At 39.1% G+C, this 20,275-nt stretch overlaps 1 protein-coding gene and 1 pseudogene across 3 annotated transcripts in view; both read left to right on the top strand.

Annotated features, from left to right (window-relative positions):
* Positions 1-20,275, top strand: part of Rpn2 (ribophorin II) — a 72,748-nt gene that overhangs the window by 16,593 nt on the left and 35,880 nt on the right. For all 3 annotated transcript variants that reach the window (XM_003467640.5, XM_005002763.4, XM_063248378.1), the window contains exons 3-6: positions 807-902; positions 1,478-1,653; positions 11,829-11,904; positions 12,889-13,023. In XM_003467640.5, the coding sequence (XP_003467688.1) occupies positions 807-902; positions 1,478-1,653; positions 11,829-11,904; positions 12,889-13,023 (483 nt within the window). The remainder of the gene's footprint in view (positions 1-806; positions 903-1,477; positions 1,654-11,828; positions 11,905-12,888; positions 13,024-20,275) is intronic.
* Positions 1,660-8,516, top strand: LOC106027203 (holocytochrome c-type synthase-like; annotated as a pseudogene).

The raw sequence follows: 20,275 nt of genomic DNA, 5'->3' as shown, positions 1-20,275 counted from the left end.
AGAAATGGCAAAGAGCCGCCTTAAGATAAGGACAAAGCCAGAAGGTTGGGATTGAAAATTGAAGGAGGTCGAATTGGTAGACTTGGAGGGAGAGGAAAAGTCAAGAATGAGTTCTCACTTCCTGTTCGTGTAGTGCAGCTGGATGCAATGCCTATAATTGAGCCCTATATAGGTAAAGAAAGAGAAAATTTTAAAGTGGTCATGGTGGTGGTACACATCGGTAATCAGAATGGCTGTGAGTTCAAGGCCAGTCTGGGCTAGATAGTGAGCCAGGGCCAACGTGAAGTACATAGTAAGTTTGTCTCAAAAAAAAAAGGATTTTGTGGTCATTTTAGATTTATAGAGCCTGATTTGGCTATGGAGACATCTCAGTGGAGACATCAGTATAATTGGAATCAGAGGATACTCTTATTACTTATTGTCTTCGTTATTTTCCACAGGTTACTTACCAGTTCCAAGCCCCTTTTCTGTTAAAGAGAGTGATGATAATATCTATCAAAGATCTGTACGTTCTTTAAAAGAAGGGCATAACGAACCTGGCATAGGTCATAGAGCAAGGATCAGTAAAGCAGTTTGTTCCTTTTTGGGGGGATTAGGAGTAGTGTGCCCTCAGGCTTGCTGCTTTTTATTTGAAGTCAGCAATTTGTAGCTCAGTGTCCTATGGAAAATAAATACTTAAATCGTGCAATCTGTGTAGCTCATACTTCAACACATTATAGATGGCTTACAATTTTATGTCACCCTGAATACCTTTGCTTTTCCTAGTCATTATGTACTGCTTAACATTGATGTTCTCCTTGTTTTAGAAAGCATGCACCTTCATCAAATCTAACCTTGATCCCAGCAATGTGGATTCCCTCTTCTATGCTGCCCAATCCAGCCAGGTCCTCTCAGGGTGTGAGGTGAGTCCAGATTTCTACATTGACATTTACTTTAAACTGTAAACGCATTGTTAAAGTAGGAAGTTATGTTACATTATTTATATTTTGTTTTTTGGGGGGGTTGTTAGACAGATGCAGGGCCTCTTGCATGCTAGGCAAGTGCTTTACCACTGAGTCATACCTTCACCTGTGTTATTTTTTATTTAAAAATGAGACTTCATTGGTGTGTGTGGGCATTCCATTCCTGTGGTTCTTTTTGTCCTTAAGGTTTTCACTTTTCATGGGTTTAAAGTAAGTTTGTCCTGCAATTGTTGCCTGTTCCTGAGATGGCCTTGAGTTTTTCTTTAATACTTAAAAATGTTCTAAAGTGTGCCCCTACCTGAGAGTTCTGAATCATTTTATTTGATGTATGAGAACCATGTAGGTAGATAAGTAACTTGTCAGCCTCTTTTAAAAAGGATTGTGCTGAAGTTTTGGACTATTTAATTCTCTGGTCTAGGGAGTAGTGGAGTAGTTAGCAGGTGCTGAGTGTGACATGTCAGCTGCCACAAATTGCCAGAATTTGCTAAAATTCTTATCTGTCACTCTTTTCCTAGATCTCTATTTCAAATGAAACCAAAGATCTACTTCTGGCGGCTGTCAGTGAAGATTCATCTGTTAGCCAGATCTACCATGCAGTTGCAGCCCTCAGTGGCTTTGGTCTTCCTGTGGCATCCCAGGAAGCACTTGGTGCCCTTACTGTTCGTCTTGGCAAGGAAGAAACAGTGCTGGCGTGAGTTGTCAGTGATTCTTGGACTTTCTTTGGGTTGTACCCTATCCTGAGAGGGATTTTTCACTGATATGGCAAATGCTTGCAAGGTACTATATGCCAGGTACTCTGCTGGACACAGCAGACATAGCACTGAACTAAGGCAGTAAAGTCCTGTCCTCAGTGCCTACATAGACACCATCTTCTGCAGGCTGCTCAGGCAGGAGGCAAGTATTTGCATCATTGTGAACTCATGGGCATGGAGAGACAGAGCTGTACTTTGAGGTTAATGATTAGAGCAAGGGCAGGTGACTGAAAGATGGTAAGGCCTGTGGGCTGCATGTGTCTGCTCTTGAGGCTTGGCTGGGCAAGTGAGATGTTGGCAGGGAAGGCTCTGAAAAGGAGGAGGGCTTTCAGCATCCCTTGAAGTGGTGAAAGGAGCTGTGAGCACTTAAGAGGGTAGGAAGCAGACTCTCCTGTTCTCAAAAGGAGTAGGCAGGGGAGAAGTACCTTGTAGTAAAGGAGCTTTGAGCAGCTTTCCTGTATATCAAGTTTCTTATTTACTTACTATACTGAAGATTGAACCCGGGGCCTTATTGCATACTAGCTAAGCACTAGGCCACATCCACTGGCCTGGAACTTGTGTTCCTCCTCCCTCAGCCTCTTGAGTAGCTGCAATTACATGTGTGTGCCACTACATCCAGCTTTTTCTTCTTATTATAAAAGGGAATCTTAGCCAGGTGTGGGACATGTTTATAATCCCATTACTTTGGGAGGCTGATTTAGGAGGATTACAGATTTGAAGCCAGACAGGTTAGTAATTTAGTGAGATCTTGTCTCAAAATGAAAAGATTTTATTTATTTTTTAAAATGTATTTTAAAGAGAGTAAAGCCAAACTATAAATAATAAATAATACAACAATAATAAAATGAAACAAAACAAGGTAAAATGAGAATGATACTGGATTTAAAAAAAACGAGACAGTAGGAAATCAATAATAGTTACTATATTGCATATTGTTATCCTCTAAATAGTTGCTCAGACTACCAGATACAGACATGCAAAGTTAAGCAACATTGTTGTTTCTTTAGTTGCTACCACTTCAGAAATTGTATGTGTGTGGTTTCTAATTTCTTCTATGTTTGTGTCTCTTAGACTTGTTCTGAATAAGATAGAGGCATGCAAAATTAGTCAAACAATATAAGCACTAAGTTGTTTCTTTACTTCAGTTGCTGTCATTTCAGAAATTTCAGGTGTGTGGCTTCTAATTTCTTTTTCTTTTTTTTGTCTTTTTCCTTTTTATCGGTAGCAGAGATCGAACTCACGACTGCCTGCTTGCAGGGCAGGCGCTTATGCCGCTGAGCTAAATCCCCAGCCCCATGGCTTCTAATTTCTTTTGCGTCTGTCTCCTGGACTTGTTCTGGGTGGGCTGGGGTCCAGATTGCACCTTGCTACTTTGTGTTGTCGTTTTCCTGTGTTCCTCTGAATCAGCTGGCTGTTGAATCCTGGGTGCTTGCTGCACTGACTACCTGTCCTGTGGTACAGGGGTTTGCCCTAGGTTCCTTAGATCTGGGGTTCCTGGAATGGTGGAGAGGTGTGGAGCAGTGGTGCATTAGGGCATGACTTCTCTGGGCCTGTGGTAGCACAGGCTCATAAAAACTATTTAAATGGACTGGGGATATAGCTGAGGGCAAAGGCCTTGGGAATCAGTCACCAGTTTAGAGACTGAGAGGGTAATCTTGAAGCTTACTTTAGGATGTTTACTAAATTTAAAAGTAATGATATACTTTCAGGTTTGGTGGCACTTGCCTGTAATCCCAGCACTTGTGAGGCTGAGGCAGGAGCATTACCTTGAGTTCAAGGCCAACCTGAGCTATATAGTGAGTTCAGTGTACAGTGAGACCCTGTCTCAAAAAACAAACAAACAAACAAATGTAATGATATACTTAGTAGTTTTTTCTGTAACACTAAACTTCTGAAGAATTTTTTGTTCTTTTCTCCCCCACCTGCATTTAATTGCATCCCTTGAAGAGGATGTGGAGCCCCTGGAGGGTGTTGATTATTTAGCCAAAGGTTGGTGTTACCAGTTCCCCCTTTCAGAACAGTGAGATTATCCCCACTACCACCACAAATCCCCCTTGTCTTTTTTTGCTGCCAACCATCTTGTCTCTAAATTTAAGCTTTGTTAACGGCAGGGTTCAATTAACCTTCTCTGTCACTACCCCTCTTCTTACTCAAAGGTGTTTTGGGGCTGGTTCTTTTCCCAGGGCTGAGGTTCTGTAGGTGTTTGCCCAGCACTTAGTCCCTGTAGTCCTTTGATTTCAGGTCAGCTGAGCTAAGTCGTAATGCCTTTTGATGGAATGTTTCCCCAGTTACTAACATCTTGTGTTGTAATCAATACCTTGCCCTGATGCCATTCATTACAGAAAACCTTCCCATTTCCCTCCAAGCAACTAGAAATCTTCTTCAGAAACCCAAGAAGCAAGGAGAAGTACTAGAAAAGTACACCTGCTTTGGAGTCAGACAGACTTGGGTTTGAACACAAGCCGTGCTCCCTCCTTGCCTGCTCTGTAGCTTTGGGCAAGATAACTAACTTCTTTGAGCCTCACTTGTAAAATGGAACCAGTAATTCTTACTCCATGGAGCAGATGTCAGGATGGAGTGAAATAACAGATGGGAAGAGCTTGGTGCAGTGCCAGTTCCTGAGGGAGTGTAGGAAACAGTTCCTTTTCTTGAGCATTTCTTTCTTAGGTACCTTTCCTAAGGGGGCCAGATACTTTCTTGGTTCCTTTCTCACTTCTTCTTGCTCTTCCTTTCTCTCTCTCTCTCTCTCTCTCTCTCTCTCTCTCTCTCTCTCTCTCTCTCAGGGGCTTGCTGTGTAGTTCAGACTGGCCTTGAATTTGTTGTGATCCTCCTTCCTCAGCCCTGAGAAATGGGATTATAAGTTTGTGCTACCACAACCAGCTCTGTGGTTATTTCTGTATTAGATCATAAGCTTCTTTATTTGCAGTGCTTACATAGCCTGGCAAATTGAAAGTGGCAATAAAGAGTTAATAAAGGCTAAAACTATACTTTTTTGTTTCTGCTGTCTTATGAAAGCTTAGAGGTAGAAAGCTCTCATGCTTCAGATCAAATGGAAGCATGTTGCAACTCCCTGAAACCTCAGTGCTTTCACAGGTAAAATCCAGAGAATAGTATCTTTCTCGCAGTGTTGTTGTGAAGATTGAATTGGTAGGGTGTTCTTTGTTTATATACTGTTAATTACTTCTGTTTAGGGAAATCTGATATAAACTGGGACATTTTGAAATAAACCTTTTATACTTAAGTAGAGTTATTCTAGGAAATATATGCTCATAAACCTGTCTTGAAAAGAGAAGATGTAAGTTGGAATATACTATTTGACAAGATGTCATTGCAATTGCTCATATACCAATTTCTCTGAATCTTCTGCTGTATATTAGCAAGACAAAATCTGCTTTTTTTGTGTTTGAAAGAAATTACTTCAAAGAGAAAGAAATTACTGGCTGGAGAATAAATAATTAAAGCCTGTGACTAAACTTTTCTAAAGCTAAGTGGATTAATTTAATTCTAAAACCTATGAGATTCTTACTAGCATGGAACTGTGTTGTTCTAGAGAAGAGAAAAAAACAATATTTTAATTGAATTGAAAAGTTCTTTGTAGGCAATCTTAGCCATTTCTGAAGTCAGCACTTATCATGGACAGGTTTTATCTCATTTGAAAATTCACATTTCATTTTCTTAAGTGCATTGTAACAACAAGCATCCCATAGGAGCTGTTGATTGTTCATGGGCTTCTCGCTTCATGAATTGTGACTCCTGTTTTCCAGCCTGTTGTCTAAATGGAATTAGTTTTCCATGGAAGAAATTTAAATTGTTATGATCTCAACATAAGTAGACAGATTCTTGCTCTACATTCACTGACACATTGACTTGGTGAGCAGTGGTTTCCACAAGGACCTAGCCATCTCTTAGGAATTAGGAAACCATTCGGAGCTTGGGCAGCAGACAGTGTGACCGCCAGAGGGCTTCGACTTTCCTCAGTTTACCCTGAGATATACCATTTATATTCTCCTAACTGCATTAGAATAGATGCTAATAAAAAATCATGCATATGCATACCTATCATGTTCCATCTTTCTATAAGTTTGTCTTACAGAATGCACTCATAAAATGGACAAACTATATGAATAAGCAGTATGAATGAAGTACTGATACAGTGTTCCATGTGTGAATCTTAAAAACATCATGCTAAGTCAAAGAAGCAAACATAAAAGGTCGTGTATGGGTGACCCAGTGAGTGAGATGAAGGCGGCGGCAGGCGTTGGTTGCTCGTTGCCCTCTGACTGGGACTGGCGGTTAGTGGTGGAGCAGGCAGCTTGAGGCAGCTCTGGGGAGGACTCAGATTGTTTGGAGTCAGCACTTTGATTCCAGCCATGGGTTTGTCAGCATCTACTCCTGCTGTTGCAGTTCAGACCCCAAATGCTTCAGATCATCAGACAGCATCACCACCTTCAGGATGCCCAGTGCGTGAAAGGAAGAGTCGAGGCTGTCCGATAAGGGAGGAACACTCTAGTCCAGCTAGTGACAGCAACTTACTCTGTGCCTGCCCACCAGGATCGAGCGTACGAGTATGTGGAGTGCTCCTTTACCGTGCCAGGGCCAATGAGGAGAACCTGGATCCTTCAAACCTGATGCCACCACCTACTCAAACACCAGCCCCAGATCAGCCATTTGCTTTGTCTACAGTCAGAGAAGAATCATCCGTTCCAAGAGCAGACTCTGAGAAAAAGTGGGTCTGCCCTTTGGAACGGATGTCCTGGAATGCAGTGCTAAGGAAAGGGTGGAGGTGGAAGGATGAGGATATTAGTCAGAAAGGTGTGTATAATGTCACTGAGGTTCAAGTCAGAATAACGAGCAGGCTGCAAGGCGATTTTGAAGTGGGAAGGCCTTCATGCTGCAGAGTGTCCTCGTTGATCCGGTTCTGAGGGAAAGCAAAGCAGTATTCACCAAGGGCCAGAATTCGTTCCTGGATGGGGTATGAGTTACCTTTCAACAGGCATGATTGCATCATCAACTGCTGCGGGACGGAAGTTAGATATGTGATCGACTACTACCATGGCAGCGGCGAAGTGAACAAGGGCTGCCAGTTCACCATCCTGGATGTGTGCTCTGCTTTGGATTTGCTTTCCGCTATATGGGACAGAATGAAGGTTGCTTGGTGGTGCTGGATGTCATAACCAGTGTTTGGTTTGTTATGTAAAAATACAAACTTTTTGTTCCTGAGGGGTACATTAAACTATTTCCCTAAACTGAGTCCCATTCATGATTTAAGAAGAGCTTGAAGTGGGCAGACACAAATGTGTCTTCCTTTAACGATGTGTCATCGTTACTTTAGCGAGGGACACCCTCTCCATTAACCTTTGAGTCCTGTTTGCCTTGCACTCTATGGCAGACCATTTTAAAGTTTTCCTCCCACTTCGTTCAGCTGGGCAGCAGACTTATGGCTTTCCTTTTGACTTTGCTATTGCCTGTGTAGTTCATCTAAAAAAGTTTTTAACTTCTGTTTTGAAAAATGTTCAGCATTGTCTTGTTTTTTCAGGAATGAGATGTAAAACCTGAAAGTCAGTGCAATGTTCATGAACTTTTTCCTGGTCAAGTATTATACTGAAACTTAGAAACAAGACATAGTTATACTTTTTAAAAAATGACCAGCATTTCTAAAGCCCCTAAAATGTAGTGGTGGCCCTGAACAAAATGCAAAGGTATACACTGGAAATGTATTCAGCAAGAATAAGCATGTCTCAGCTCTCCAAATTCTCATTATGTGAGTTTTTCACACTAGACCTTGTTAGAGAAATTTAAGCCAACATGAAGCAGTAATGCATAGATTTTGGAACACGTATTTTAACTTTAAATTTTTCCTTTTTATTCCTGTAATTCTAATATGTAAGTCTGCTCCCCCCAAAACAGGTATCATTGTTCCTGGCATTTGACAGGTCATCCCAACTGGGAGTTCCATTCCTTCCCAGCCTGGGAGCTGTCCTTCCAGTCACTGAATCCAAACCCTGAGAGCACGGCTGAAGTCACAGAGCCAGAGCTGATCCCTCTGTAAACCATGAGGACATTTGGCTGTGGGTGAAAGTTCACAAGAAGAGTGTTTTTTCTCAAATGTAGAGTATTTGCATCAATTCAGAGTCTTGAATTTGTTTTTGTTTTAAAGAAGCTCTAAATTTGCTATTGGAGTTACTTGTTTCAGTAACCCATGGTCTGGTTATTCTAATTATAGCGGCATGTTACAAATGACTGGTTTTTCTTCATTACTGTTAACATTAAATCTTTCATTTTCCCCAAATACTATAGTGTTAAATTATTGGATGGAACTGGCAGTCTGAATGATTAACTTGCTGTAGATTTCTCTGTTGTATCAGTTCTGTGTGGAATTTCAGAAATCCAGCAATCTTAACTTGTACATGTCAAATATTATATATTTTTAAATAAAGTAGATAACAGTTTTGAAAAAAATGCCATGTTTTGTATTATAATCCTTTATATTAAATATTCCGATAGATACATTTTTAGTGATAGAACATAGATTGGAGATTGCCAGAGGTGAGGGTAGGCAAAATGAGGAGACACTGCTTAATGGGTTTTACTTTGAGTCAATGCACATGTTTTGAATCTAAGTAGGTAGTGGTTATATAAAATTGTGAATGTTGTCAATGCCACTAACCTAATCTTTTTTGTGTGTGTGTTCCTGGCAATTAGCCACTGAGCTAAATCCCCAGCCTCAAACTAATCATTTTTAAATGATCAATTTTGTTAATGTGAATTTTGCCTTAATAAATTTAAAATTTTATATTGATAATGGTTGTCCTTTATAGCATTTATTTAAAAAGAAAGTTTGGCATTATAGTACATAATATGCCATTGAGAATGAAGTACAGTTATCATACTCATAAAGAAAGATTTGTACATAGATTATTAAATTTAAGCAAGTTGAGCACACTCTAGCAGCCATCAGAAGGCACTGCCCACCAGTAACAAGCTCAGGTTGAGAGGCAGCTGCTGACTCTGTCTCCACGTGCACTCCAGCAGTCCTGAGGACACTTCCGCCCCAAGTTGCCAGCATGTGTTGGGAAAAACAGCAGCCAGCCCAGCACCAGTGCACCCAGTGGCCACCATTGGATACCCGTAGCCAGCATTGATTTGGAGAACCCAGGAGAAATAGTCACATTGCCGAGAAATTACTGCTAACATGGGAAGTGCCTGGGACCCCACTACCTGCTTATTTGGAAGAACCCAAGAAAATGTCAAGATGAAGAAGCAAAAAGTCCCCGGACTACAACCCAAGCAGAGCAGGTCCAGGAGATGAAAACATGGAGGAGATCAGGAGTGGTATACCTGAAGTTTCTGAAGTGATGGCAACTGAGGTCAGGAGACAACTTCATGAGGCTATAAAAGAAGTCAGAATAGAGATATTATCTCAGGTAAAAAAAGAAATGAAAAACATAATAAAGGAATTGCTAAGCGTCTCTAAAGAAGACATAGATTTTAAAAAAATGGAGAATAGGAAAATGAAGGGAACCATGAAAATAATATGAGAGATTTAGAATGTATGAAACAGATTCAAAGAGATATCCAGGAAATTAAAAACTCAGTTGAAAGCTGGCAAAACTGTTTGAAAGAAACTGAAGATAGACTTTCAGGTATGCAGCTTGCAATTGTGAAAAATCTCTTAAAAATAACAAGGAACCAGGAAATAACAATTCAGTGACTGCAAGATGATGCAAAGCAAGATAACTGAAGAATAGGTGTCAGTGGTAAAACGGGTCAACACAAATGACATTAAAGTTCTACTTAAAGAAATAATAGCAGAAAACTTTACATACATGGGAAAAAGATGTGACCTACCAACAAGTGAGGCACATAAAACTCCAGCTACTCATAACCAAAATAAATCTACACTCAGATAATAATCAAGATTTCAGAAATTCAACACAAGGACAGATTATTAAAAGCTATTAGAGAAAAGAAACAGATCACCTATAAAGGAAAACCCGTTAGAGTCATAACAAACTTCTCAACACAAACCATCAAATCAAGAAGAGCTTGGAGTGAAGTATTTCAAGTGCTGAAAGAACAACTTCCAACCCAGATTGATGTACCCTGCAAAACTATCTTTCAAAATTAATAGAAAAACAAGATACTTCCATGACAAAGAGCAACTGAAGGGACTCATAATCACCAAACCAACCCTACAAAGAATACTGAAGGACATTCTAGAGAGAGATAAAAAAGACCACAGTCCCAGGAACAGTGACAGAGGGAGTCACCGAGTGGGGCAGACAGTTGAATAGAGGGGAGAAGTAGGCAGCCAATGGCAGAAAAATAGCATGGCAGAGATGAGCCATTGCATGTTGTCCATAACCTTTAATGCTGATGGCCTCAATTTACTAATAAAAAGAAACACAGGCAGAGTGGATCAGGAGATAAAATCCATCAAAATGCTTTATTCAAGAAACACATTTAACTTAAAGGAAATTCATAGACCAAAAGTCAAAGGAGAAAAAACAATGCTCTATGTGAAAGGGAATCAAAAAACATAGGGGTAACTTGCCCATTAACTGTGGAATGGATAAAGATATGGCATTTCTGGGTTTGTTTGTTGTTGTTTTAGCGGTCCTGGGGATCAAACTCATGACCTCGCACTTGCCAGGCAGGTGCTTGTGCCACTGAGCTAAATCCCTGGTCCAGATATGGCATTTCTAAACAAGTGGAAAGCTACTCAGCTGTAAAGAAAGATACCCTCAAGGCTCTTGTGAGTAAATGGATACACCCTGGGATCATGCTCACAAGTAAAATGGTTCACAGTCACTTGGGTGAACGTTGTGTTGTCTCCCTCGTATGAAAAACTAAAGGAGTTAGTGGGATCCAAAATACACAATCGATATCGTTAAAATGGAAGAGGAGAAGATGTCTACAGGGGTGAGGCAATGGCCATGGTTAATATATATCCTGTTTTGGAACTTTGTATTGTTTTGTTGTTCTGTTTGGCTTGGTTTTGTTTTGTTTTGTTTGATTTTGTTGTATGTGGTGGCCTGGACAGCTGTTGCAAGGATAGCAAAATGTATTATACTAGCCTTTTTTTTTTTGTCTTTTTGAGACAGGGTCTCTCTATGCAGTTCAGGCTGGCCTTGAGCTCACTTTTGTAACCCAGGCTGGTCTCGGACACGCAACGATCCTCCTGCCTCAGCCTCCCAAGTGCTGGGATTACAGGCATGAGCCACCACACCCGGCTTATACTAGCCATTATTGATTTCCATTTACCTTGTTTTGAAGCTTGGTATTGCTTTGTTTTCTTTTGATTTTGGTTTTATTATGTCTGATGGTATAAGCAGCTACTTTGAAGATGGCAGGATGCATTATGTTAGCCACTGTTGTGTTCCTATTGTCTTGTTTTGAAGTTCTGTGTTGCTTTCATTGTTTTGTTCTGTTTGATTTCATTGTACCTGATGGTATAGAAAGTTATTTTGAAGATAACAGGAGGCCATTGTTGGTTTTCTTTTATCTTGTTTGAAGTTTTGTTTCACACTCATTGTTTTGTTTTGAGTGTATTCTGTTTTATTCTCTTAAAAATAAACCATGCTTTTAAAAGAAAAAAAAAACTTAAGTTGGAGAGTAGTTGTATTTAAAGGTAAGCATTACAGGAATTTAAAACATCAGAAGTTTTGACGAATACTATAAGTACTTTTATAATAAAGAATAAATGGTAGAATAAGAAAAAATTAAAGTAAGAATAAATTATAGTTTAGGACCTTTTGTGCCTTTCATCGTATTTACTGAGAGATGAGTGACATTTGGGTCTTCTAGCAGGATGATAGTAGTACAGATAATACATACGTTTTCAGCACACGTCTACTGAATATTTCATCTTTATGTTGTATTACTGGTTTCAGAAAAGTTGCCCCAAATTTTACCTAACAGTCTACAAATGTTAATTTTACAATTTGTTTTACCTTGAGTAAGGAAAAAAGACTTTATTAATATTGGCCTAATGTAGTTTTGTACAACATTAGGGATGCCACGTGCACCTTGGTTGGATCCTAATTTCCATAGAAGCATATCCCTTATAAATACAACTAATTTGTTTGCTCAATATTCTATTCTTATCTTTTAGAACGGTCCAGGCTCTGCAGACAGCATCCCATCTGTCCCAGGAGGCTGATCTGAGGAACATTGTGGAGGAGATTGAGGTATGAATGTGTTTGGCCAAATGAGTCTCTTCTTACCTTGTGTCTTTGATACCTTTCAAGAGAATCTTGCACACAGACATGCATGATTGCTACTACTAGTGATATTTCATATTCATGTTACACTTCTGTTCCTTACGTTAGAGCAGTGCATCCTGGGGAATATTTCTGAAACTAATATAATTACACTGTAAATGAGGCAACAGATTTTTTTCCCCAGCCTTTTGTAGGGACAGTCTAATAGTATACAGAATTTAGAATCCAATAAACCTAAAAACTCACACATTTTTTTCCTGTTGCTTACTGCTTTGTAATTTTAGGTAATATGATTGTCATAGGAACAATTGAGGTTCTAAAGAACCTAGGTAGTTAGTAGATGTTCAGTAAGTGGCCACTGGTTTTTTATTATTATGCTGTCTTTGCCCAGGTCATCCTGCTCTTCAGGAACACTTGTGGACTGCAGAGTCAGTATTAACAGGCAGGCCTGACAGGTCATTGCCCTATGTTTCACAGGCACCTCAACTGCCAAGATATGTTGTTGCCCAGGCGAGCAGTCTGTCGTGTTGTAGAGCGTTAACTAAGAGATGACAGTATTGTGCTCATAGGTTGTCTCCGAATGGGGGACCACAGAATTTGTCTTAGGTATTCTTAGACACAGAATATGTCTTAGCGTGATGCTTCTTAGGTATACTGCAGCCTGACCCTCTGGCCTTCTCCCCAGAGCAGCTGGTGCCCTTGGTGTCATAGCTCCTGGACTTGGGCTGGTGTGCTCCCAGAGCTGTTGAAGATACTGTTCTCCGAGGGTGTCAGTATGATACGCTTGACCCTCTGTCTAGGCACCTTTTGTGAGAAAGTGCTGAGTGCCTGAAGTGGGCTTTAGATTTAGAGTGAGAAATATTTCAGAACTGTCTGCGCTGGGCGGACATCTCATCTCTCTGTGGTCACTTGGTGACTCATCTCACTGTGGTTTCTGTTTTACTGTAACAGGACCTCGTGGCTCGCCTGGATGAACTGGGGGGTGTGTATCTCCAGTTTGAAGAGGGGCTGGAAACCACAGCATTATTTGTTGCTGCCACCTACAAGCTCATGGACCATGTGGGGACTGAACCATCCATTAAGGAGGTAAATGTCTCAGGCATGAAACCTAAGGGGGCTGTCAACTTTATCCGCTGAGGACATCTGTTTTCAGAGACAATGTTAACATGACACCTTGGGATGTTGTCACTTAGTGTTTTGAGTTATTTGAGCATTAATTACGAGAAGTAGAAAGAAATAATGCCAGTGCTAAGAGACTAATTGTATGCCAATTATACAAACGAATGTCACAGTGGCTTTAATGGGGCACAGGTATGTCATGAAGTAGTGGCAGGAAGGCCAAGTGTGTTACACTTGTTTTCTCTTCCCTTTTTTTCCTTATACTCCTTTCTGCTTGTCTTGTGAATGTGTTCTACTTGGTGGCTCCTGCAAATCCTCTTTCTTTGAGAAGTGCCCTGTACTTCAAAATTGTGTGTGTTCTCTTGCTCCGTTAATTCTCAGCAATGGGCAGACCTAGCTAAAATTGGTTGATCGATGTAGTTTACTGAGAGGCACATGTCTACCAGACACCTCAAAAAATCCCCCTCCCCTCTGCAGGAACATCTTGTTAACCCGAATAAATTTTTCATTAGAATGTGTGTGGAAGTCTTAGAATAGGACTTTTTCTCTATCTCTTGTGTGAGAGGAAGTTACCAACCCATGAACTAAAGTACTATACTTATATACAAACTGCTTCTGTTTATATTTTCAGAGGAGAAATTTGTGTTTGAAGCTAGAACGTTCATATCTTTTAATACATGTATGTTTTGTAGCAGATTTCTTTAAGTAAACAGTAATAATTTGTTTTGAACAATTTGAATTAATTTGATATTTTCTCCAGAGAATATAATCTGATTTATTCAGGTATTTGTAATCTTAATTGTACTTTTTCCATCATCCTAAATGTAGATGGTTACAAATACGATCCTCCCTTTTAATTTATTTTATGGATGAAACTGTAGGAATGTAGGATCTTATGGTATAAATTATTTGGAGATTGTCTTGCACAAAATAAAGTAAATGAACTGGCTGTATGTGGTACACATCCATAACCTCAGCACTCTGGAAGGCTGAGGCAGGAGGATGACAAGTTAAGCCAAGCCTGGGCAATTGAGCAAGTCCCTCCTTCAAAATAAATATATGGAAGTGGATAAGGGGATTTGAGGCATCTACATCCGCCTCCCCATTCCGGCTGCGCTTGGAGAACTGTGGAGTTTCCAGCAAGCAGGCCGGCGCACACTATCCCCAGAACCCAGCCTATTTGGGACTCCTGCATCGCACCTGGGTGCAGAGGAAGGGCTGGGCGGATCTGGGGCACCTGCATCCGCCTCCCCGTGTGTCTGGAGGACTGTGGATATCTCAGCAAGCAGGTGAGCATCGCAGGTTCCAGAGGCCCCGTGACCTGCGGTAAGTGCTCAGTGCACTCTGCCACAAACCCAGACTGTTCAGGACCCTCCAGGCTTCTGGGTGCAGTGAAGTGGTTTGAGGCATCTACATCCGCCTCCCCATTCTGGCCCCATTCTTGGAGAACTGTGGAGCTTCCAGCAAGCAGGTGGGCGCACAGTGTCCCTGGAGTTCTAACACAGTGTCTGGAACTACGGAGTTCTAAACAGGCAGAAGAGGGCCATTGGATCAACAGGCCCAGTGGCTTGGGGGAACTGGGTGCCAGAGTCTCAGGAGTTGGGAACATAGAAGTGGATTTCCAACAGACCCTGAGGAAACTTTCAAATAACACTTGAAACACAGAAATATAGGAAAATGACAAAATGAAAGACCAAATTACAACCTCAAACCTCCAGCCCATCTCAAGAAGCGATGTATATAGAAGAAAATATATGCCATTCACCTCAAATATCAGACATAATAGCTACTGAAATTAACAAGCAACTCCAGGAAGCTTTAAAGGAATTCAAACTCAAAATAATCTCCCAGGTAAAGAAGAAATGATAAAAGAAATGAAAGAGATTCAGAATATATCTAAATAAAACACAGTTAAAAAATTGGAAGAACTAAACAAAAAGAATCCCTAGATGAGCAATATAAGAAACAAACAGAATACATAATGCAGATGCACAGAGATATACAAGAAATAAAAAACTCCACTGAAAGTTGTAAAAACCGCCTCAATGAAAATGAAGATAGAATTTCAGACCTCGAAGACAGGATTGCAGCTAGTGAACAGGAAAGGAAAGATCTTTTAAAAATAACAAGGAATCAGGAAATAATTCAGCAACTGCAAGATGATGCAAAGAAAAATAACAAGATTGATAGAGATTAATGAAAAAGAAGGAGACAACATAAAGGATGTCAAGAGGATATTTAGAGAAGTAATAGCTGAAAATTTCCCAAGCATGAGATCAGAAACTGACATCAGGATCAGTGAAGCATATAGAACTCCAAATAGTCATAACCAAAATAAAACTACACCCAGACATATAATAATCACCATCCCAGAAATCCAACACAAGAATAGATTATTAAAAGCTGTCAGAGAGAAAAGACAGATCACTTATAAAGGAAAACCTATCAGAATCACAGCAGACTTCTCAGCACAAACAATAAAGTCAAGAAGAGCATGGAGTGAAGTATTCCAGATCCTAAAGCAAAATGATTTCCAACCTAGACTGATGTACCCTGCAAAACTAACATTCAAAATTGATGGTGAAATATGATACTTCCATGACAAAGAACGGCTGAAGAACTTCATGAACACCAAGCCAACCCTGCAAAGGATATTGAAAGACAGTTCAGATACATAAAGGAAAAAACCACTAAGCAAAGCAAATAATTAAACAGAACAGAAAGATAAATATGCAACAGCAGAGAGATAACATGTCAACAATAAACCAGCATTTAACAGTTATAACCATTAATGTAAATGGTCTCAATGCACCAATCAAAAGAAGCAGACTAGCAGAATGGATAAAGAAACAAAATCCAACCATATGCTGTTTACAGGAAACCCATCTAACCCAGAAGGATACTCACAGACTGAAAGTCAAAGGATGGAAAACAATACTTCATGCAGCAGGAATCCAAAAAAAGCAGGAGTAGCCATTCTGTTTGCAGACAACGTGAACTTTAAACCAACAATGACCATAAAGGACAAAGAAGGTCACTACATACTCGTTAGGGGAAAACTCCAAGAGGAAGAGATAACTATCTTAAATATATATGCACCAAACTCCAGAGCACCCAGTTATATAAAACAACTATTAACAGAAATGAAAACTCAAATTATCAGTAACACAATTGTAACAAGAGACCTTAATATGCCATTGACACCAAGGGATAGATCAACCAGACAGAAAATGAGCAAAGAAATAACAGAACTGAATCACACCTGCAAACAAATGGATTTGATAGACATATACAGAATATTCCACCCAACAACATCAGAATACACATTCTTCTCAGCAGTTCATGGATCATTCTCTAAAATAAACTATATATTAGCTCACAGAACATATTTAAACAAATGCAAAAGAGTTGAAATCATCCCTTGCATGTTATCGGATCATAGCGCTCTGAAATTAGAAATTAATGATAAAGATACTGCAAAAATCCTACGAACACATGGAAACTGAATAACACACTCTTGAGTAATCAGTGGGTCACAAAAGAAATTAAACAATACCTACAAGAAAACGAAAATGCAGATACAACGTACCGGAATCTGTGGGATGCAATGAAAGCCATCCTCAGAGGAAAATTTTTTGCACTGAGTTCCCACATCAAGAAAACAGAACGAATACAAATAAATAACCTGATGCTATACCTCAAACAGCTAGAAAAAGAAGAGCAAGTCAAGCCCAAAGCCAAAAGAAGAGAGGAAATTATAAAAATCAGAGCAGAAATTAATGCAGTAGAGACTAAGAAAACAATCCAAAGAATCAACGAATCAAAGAGTTGGTTCTTTGAAAGAACAAATAAAATCGATAAGCCCCTAGCCAACCTTATTTAAAAAAGGGAAGAAAAAGCTCAAATTCATGCAATAAGAAATGAAAATGTGAAATCACTACAGACTCTACAGAAATACAGAAGATCATCAACACCTATTTCAAAAACCTCTACTCTCAAAGGTTTGATAACACAGAAGAAATGGACAGATTCTTAGAAACATATGAAGTACCAAAGCTAGATCAAGAGGATGTAAAACTGCTAAATAACCCAATCTCTATTAATGAAATTGAAGATGTAATTAAGTCCTTACTTACAAAGAAGAGCCCAGGCCCAGATGAATTCACTGCAGAATTCTACAAAAAATACAAAGAAGACCTAATGCCGACACTCCTCAAACTATTCAATGAAATTGAAAGGGAAGCAATCCTTCCTAAGTCATTCCTGGAAGCAAATGTTACTCTAGTACCAAAACCTGAGACAGACCCAACTAAAAAAGAGAACTATAGACCGATCTCCCTAATGAACACAGATGCAAAAATCCTCAATAAAATATTGGCAAGTAGGATGCAGCAAATCATCAAGAAGATTATATACCATGACCAAGTGGGATTCATCCAAGGAATGCAGGGATGGTTCAACATACGTAAATCAATAAATGTAATCCACCATATCAATAAAGCCAAAAGTAAGAATCACATGATCATTTCTATAGATGCAGAAAAAGCCTTCGAAAAGGTCCAACATTCATTCAAGATAAGAACTTTACAGAAAATTGGAATAGATGGTCTTTACCTCAATATAATAAAGGCCATTTATGACAAACCAACAGCCAGCATCATACTAAATGGCCAAAAATTGAAAGCCTTTACTTGAAAATCAGGCACAAGACGAGGATGTCCTTTATCACCACTCCTATTTAATATAGTACTGGAAGTACTAGCCAGAGCAATTAGACAAGAGGGAGAAATAAAAGGGGTAAAGATAGGAAAAGAAGAAGTTAAATTATCATTGTTTGCAGATGACATGATACTCTACATAGAAGACCCCCTAAACTCCATTGAAAGACTTTTAGATATAATAAATAAATTCAGTAATGTAGCTGGATACAAAATCAATACTCAGAAATCAATAGCATTCCTATACACTAACAACAAAATCACAGAGAGGGAAATAAGAGAAACTACACTCTTCACATTAGCAAGCAAAAAAAATGAAATATTTAGGAATTACTCTTACGAAAGACCTATACAAGGAAAATTATAATACACTGAAAAAAGAAATTGAAGATGATCTCAGAAAATGGAAAGACATCCCTTGGTCATGGATAGGAAGTACAAACATTGTAAAAATGGCCATTCTCCCAAAACTGTTACACAGATTCAATGCAATCCCAATAAAAATGCCATCAACATACCTTATAAATCTAGAGAAATCACTCCTAAAATTCATCTGGAACCAGAAGAGATGTAGAATAGCAAAAGCAATTCTAAGCAGCAAAGACAAGGCAGGAGGCATCACAATCCCTGACTTGAAGTTATACTACAAAGCATCAGTAGTAAAATCAACATGGTACTGGAATCAAAACAGAGCTGAAGATCAATGGAATAGATTAGAAGATACAACCACAACTACAAACACACTCAACCACCTTATGTTTGATAAAGGAGCCAAGCAAGTTCACTGGAAGAACGACAGTCTCTTTAATAAATGGTGTTGGAAAAACTGGCTCTCCATTTGCTGAAAACTAAAGGTAGATCCATGCCTATCACCATGTACTAAATTAAAATCTAAATGAGTCAAAGATCTGAATATTAAAACAGAAACACTAAATCTATTGGAAGACAAATTGGGTAGAAACCTTGAAGACATAGGGGTAGATAGAGAATTCATGAACAGGACTCAAACCTCACTGGAAATACTTCCCAGAATCAATAACTGGGACCACTTCTTATTAAAAAGTTTCTGCATGTCAAAAGAAATCTCCAGCATAGTGAAAAGAAAACCCACAAACTGGGAAAAGATTTTAGTGAACTCTCTCTCAGACAAGGAACTCTTGTCTAAAACATATAAAGAATTTAAAAAACTCAGACCCCCAAAATTCAAAGATCCAATCCAAAAATGGGCATCTGAGATGAATACGCACTTCTCAGATGAAGAAATACAAATGGCAAATACATGAAAAAATGTTCATCATCATTGGTCATTAGAGAAATGAAAATTAAAACCACACTGAGATTCCATTTCACTCCTGAAAGAATGGTCAGGATCAAGAAAACCAACAACAACAAATGCTGGAGAGGCTGTGGGGAAAAAGGAACTCTTCTACACTGTTGGTGGGAGTGTAGACTGGTACAACCTTTGTGGAGGTCAGTCTGGAGATTTCTCAAAAAGCTGGGATTGGAAGTCCCATTTATTCCAGCTATGCCACTTCTTGGCATATTCCCAGAAGAACTGAAAGCATCATACCACAGTGATATATGTGCACCCATGTTTATAGCAGCACAATTTGTAATCGCCAGATCTTGGAAACAACCCAAGTGTCCATCAACTGAGGAATGGATAAAAAAAGTGTGGTATTTCTATACAGTGGAGTATTACTCAGCTATAAAGAAGGATCACATTGAGATATTTATCAATAAATGGGCGCAGCTTGAGACCATACTCATAAGTGAAATAAATCAGTCTCACATGTGTGAATACCCAATAGTTTCCCTAATGTAAGTAATGATTCAAATATATAAAAGTATGTGGTAATCATGATTCCCCATTATGTGGCCTTGAAGCCTTATAAAGTTGTCACTTATTAATTGGAATGGCTTTATTCTGGGCTTCTTGATATGGAAATATTTGAAGCTATAGTATATGAAGTTATATTCAAATATTTCAAGGAAAAAGACAGACGCTATGGTAACTACTATTAAGTCGGGTTATTTGGTGCTGAAGCACTAGGTTGCTAAAACAATCATGCTTTGACCTCTATTGTTATGTTGTTATGTCCTCTTTTATCTCAATCTCTCCCTTATTCATTAAAAAAATTAGTTATTTTTTATTGTTTTTTTATTAAGGGGAAAAATTTAAAAAATTACCAGGATATAGTAACTTTTTGATTTCCTATTAACTTGATTTGAAGTCCTATAATACTCCCACTATCTTGTTTTGACTGATTAGACTCTGTTCCGTTCTGTGTGATAGTATCAAGTTTGAGGGTATAGGCAACTACTTTGAAGGCAATAAAATTCACTAAGATGTCCATTCTGGTTTGACTATTATCTCCTTTGGAAGTTCTGTAATGTTTACAATGTTTAAGTTTTATTGGTCTTATTCTCTACTGTTTTGTTGAGCTTTATAATACCTGATGAGATAGACAATTCTTTTTAAGGAAGCAAGAGGCATTATG

The sequence above is a fragment of the Cavia porcellus genome, unplaced genomic scaffold (genome assembly GCF_034190915.1).
Source record: "Cavia porcellus strain 051 isolate PalLab524CR breed Dunkin Hartley unplaced genomic scaffold, mCavPor4.1 scaffold_5, whole genome shotgun sequence".
In the NCBI taxonomy this organism is placed as follows: Eukaryota; Metazoa; Chordata; class Mammalia; order Rodentia; family Caviidae; genus Cavia; species Cavia porcellus.
The sequence above is the reverse complement of the archived record's forward strand: the minus strand, read 5'-3'. Positions and strand labels throughout refer to the sequence as shown.